General features: G+C 37.4%; 1 protein-coding gene across 1 annotated transcript in view; it reads right to left on the minus strand.

The window, feature by feature from the left end:
• Window positions 1-1,407: 1,407 nt before the first annotated feature.
• LOC107480741 (magnesium-chelatase subunit ChlI, chloroplastic) overlaps window positions 1,408-3,690 on the minus strand; it is a gene marked incomplete in the record, with an annotated part of 2,763 nt that continues 480 nt past the window's right edge. Inside the window, 3 exon segments of the mRNA XM_021139047.2 lie at window positions 1,408-2,635; window positions 3,012-3,121; window positions 3,641-3,690. Coding sequence (XP_020994706.1) covers window positions 1,583-2,635; window positions 3,012-3,121; window positions 3,641-3,690 — 1,213 coding nt within the window.

Here is a 3,690-nt window from a genome sequence, read left to right on the forward strand (position 1 = left end):
AACAAGGAAGCACACTCCTTTTATTGATGTAAAGTCCAAACTGAAAACACAAAAGGCCTAGGTATTAGAATTGAGATTAAGTGGACTTAATTCAACCACAAAAATTAACTCATGAAATGAGAGATGTCTTAAATGTATAAACTCTCTACGAATGAGATAATATTCAGTTTGTTCTCTAAAATTTGAAGGCAGGATTAAATTGACTCCTAAAATGTCAATTGATCCAAATCGGATTTTAATATTTGTAATTATAATTCACATTAGTCCCTAAGTTCATATTCGTATGAGGCATTGCTATTTTGGCATGTTAACTTATTAGATTCGATAAAACAAAACGTCATTTTATATTGATGCTCAATCTTTAAAAAATTGATGTCATTTTACAACGACGGAGGTTAAAACGATGTCATTTCGTTGAAGATAAAATGCCAATATAAAACGATGTCATTTTGTACTAAATTAGCATACCATTAATGGAGATAAGCATAGTGATTAATATAAATTTGAGGGTCTAATTTAGATTAATTTAAATTTTAAAATTCAATTTGGGTATTAACTCCTCTAATGACTTTATCTTTAAAGTTTTGTTTGTTTCTAGAATAATTAGACATTAAAATTAAAATTTCACTTTTAGGATACAGTTTCAATCTCCTCAGGAACTAAAGTTTATGGAGATAGATACTAAAATTTTTTATAATATTCTTTTTCCTCTTCCTTTTCAAATTTCAATTTTAAGTTTTTAACCCTCGGTGATTGATGAGAGGCTGATGACTGAGAACCAAAATTATAAGAAGAGAGGAGGGGGAAGGCACAGCACTGGCGGGTTGAATGCCTTCGTCGCCATCAACGCAAAAAGGAAGAGGAATTATGAACGAGAGAGAGGAGAATGCTGGTATAGAGAGAGGGAGAGAGAAAGAGACCGACCGTGCCGGCGAGCAGGGGAGAAGAGGAAGAAGGCGACGACGGCCCAGGAGGACGCCACCATTGCCATCGCTCAAATAGAGAGAGCTAGCCGAAGAAAACAAATAAAAAAGGAGCATTTTGAATACAAATTGAAGGAGCTTAAAAAAATGTGCACAAATCGAAGAGGAAGCAAAAGAAATTGATGTTTCTGAAGGGGTTGTAAAAAGCAAATGTGCAAAATATGACGAGCCTCTAGCTATTGCCGCCCGAGATTGGAGATCTTTGCAAGTTTATCAGGCTTCAAGACTCCCAAGTGGAATAATCATTGTCGAGAACGGGGAAAGGGAAAATGGATTAGGGTTTATTTTGTTTTTTTCCAATTAGGTATTTAAGTAATTTTATTTGTAGCAATCTTTATATTTATATCTTAAACTAAATAGGATACTAAAACATAAGATAATCCTGTACACCTTAAATCAAACACAATCCTAAAACAAAATTTAGTTATGTCTCTCAATCACAATTCTCCTTCTAAACGCAGAGATGTTGAACTTGTAATACCAGAATTTGTTTATACATGAATGTCCCAGGACAACAGATGAAAATGTAAATAGTAAGGTGATAATAATATCTTTAGTGAATACTATATGGCATATAATGTTTATATGTTATTCCACAATCAGCTAAATACCTCGTAAAATTTCTCAATAACAAGTAAACCTGAGTCTATCGATTCCAAGGGATCCTTTCTAAGCCTGTGCCTCAAGCAGTTAGGGATGACAGTAGCAATATCCTCTGCGCTTACTTTGTCTCTTCCCTTCAAAGCAGCAAGAGCTTTTGCAGCCCTATTGGTTACTATGTCTCCTCTTAATCCATCCACATTCAAGTCAGCACAAACCTTGGAGATCTTCACCTTGAGATCCTGATCAATTTGAACAGATGGGAGGGCACTCCTTGCTGAGGCAATTTGTTGCTGGAGCTTATGTTGCTCAGCTTTGTAGGAATCTCGGAACTCCTTTGGATTCTTGTCGAATCTAGCCCTCTCCTCCACAATCTTCACTCTTAGCTCCGCGTCCCTCACAGTCCCAACTTGAGCATGCATTCCAAACCTGTCCAGCAGTTGAGGCCGGAGCTCACCTTCTTCCGGGTTGCCTGAACCAATGAGTATGAACCGAGCTGGATGTGAGATTGAAATTCCCTCTCTCTCCACTGTGTTCCAACCTGATGCGGCGGAATCCAATAAGACATCCACCAAGTGATCATCCAAAAGGTTAACTTCATCAACATATAGTATTCCCCTGTTGGCTTTAGCGAGCAGGCCAGGCTCAAATGCCTTCACACCCTCAGTTAGTGCTTTCTCAATGTCAATTGTCCCACACACTCTATCTTCTGTAGCACCCAATGGCAAATCAACCATGTTAATTTTGGTGTACACAACCTCGAGTTGCTCTCCTTTCAGCACCCGCTCTCTCACTTCAATGCCCATGAATTCCGGATCTTGAGGATCTGAATTGTATGGGTCACCAGCAACAACCTTGATCTCAGGAAGCAAATCAACCAGTGACCTAACTGTTGTGGATTTCCCAGTTCCCCTATCCCCCATGATCATCACACCACCAATCTTGGGATCGATCACATTTAGGAGAAGGCAAAGCTTCATCTCATCCTGTCCAACTATAGCAGAAAATGGGTACACCGGCCTCTGGCTCTCTTTAGAAGCAATTTTCTGAGCCTGAATATGATAAGATCAGAGAGTTGGAAAGCACATACAGATAAAAAAAATTAAGAACTACAAAGACCAGATTCCTTGTTTGTAATGGACTTTCAAATATATATCAAGTGTAGCCTTTACAGGAACAACAATGGGAAGCTATGGTATTATACACTATGGTATAAAAATTTAAAAAGGAAAGGATTTATACACTTTGGTATTATACACATAAGCTTCGTATCAAGTGTTATATACATATTAAGTTCGATCAATGCTTCCCCTGACTATGAATCCAAAGCCGAAAACCAGTAGTTTTAAGATTTTACAAACATTTTACTTTCCATGTATGAACAATGGAAGAAAATCTGTCATAAAAACTGGAATATCCCTTATGTACCTGTTCTACAGAGTTAACTTCAGTGGCAACACTGGCAACTGAGAATTGAGGCCTTCCCTTTATGCCATGAAATCCAATTCGTCCGTAAAACTTGCGCCCAAATACCTGCCCTGCAAAGCCAAAACCCATCCAATATCAATAACTAGTTATACAGTACCTGCAAGTGCAACAAGCACCCACCTTCCATTTCCATGTAGAAACTCCCCAAGCTGATAAAAGTTAAGAGATTTGGCACAAAAGAACAGATATGAAATGGGTTTTCCTATTAGGCTATAAACACCCAAAATAATGGGAGGACAAAAAAAAACAGAAAAACTCTTGGGGCCAACAATTTTTAATATTTTTGGCCATCCATTAACCAGCATAAATACTAAATTGTATTTAACAAATAAATTTTACTAATTTATGTATGCAAACCCTGAAAAATGTGAGTGCAAACTATATTGATTCATGTGTACAAAACTCTAATAAATATAAGTGAAAACATTATACTTCTTGTGTGCAAAACACCTGTAAATATGGGTGCAAATTATTGCTGGCCTTGGCCAAAAATGATAATATTTGCTGGCCATGTAAATTGGGATATGATATAGGTTACAAATAGTGAAGTGTCTGTTAATGAATTGTACCTGTGGTTAGAGAGAGAGCGTGGACAGAAGGGGAAGATTGGCATCTGGAA

The sequence above is a fragment of the Arachis duranensis genome, chromosome 3 (assembly GCF_000817695.3).
Source record: "Arachis duranensis cultivar V14167 chromosome 3, aradu.V14167.gnm2.J7QH, whole genome shotgun sequence".
Taxonomy (NCBI): Eukaryota; Viridiplantae; Streptophyta; class Magnoliopsida; order Fabales; family Fabaceae; genus Arachis; species Arachis duranensis.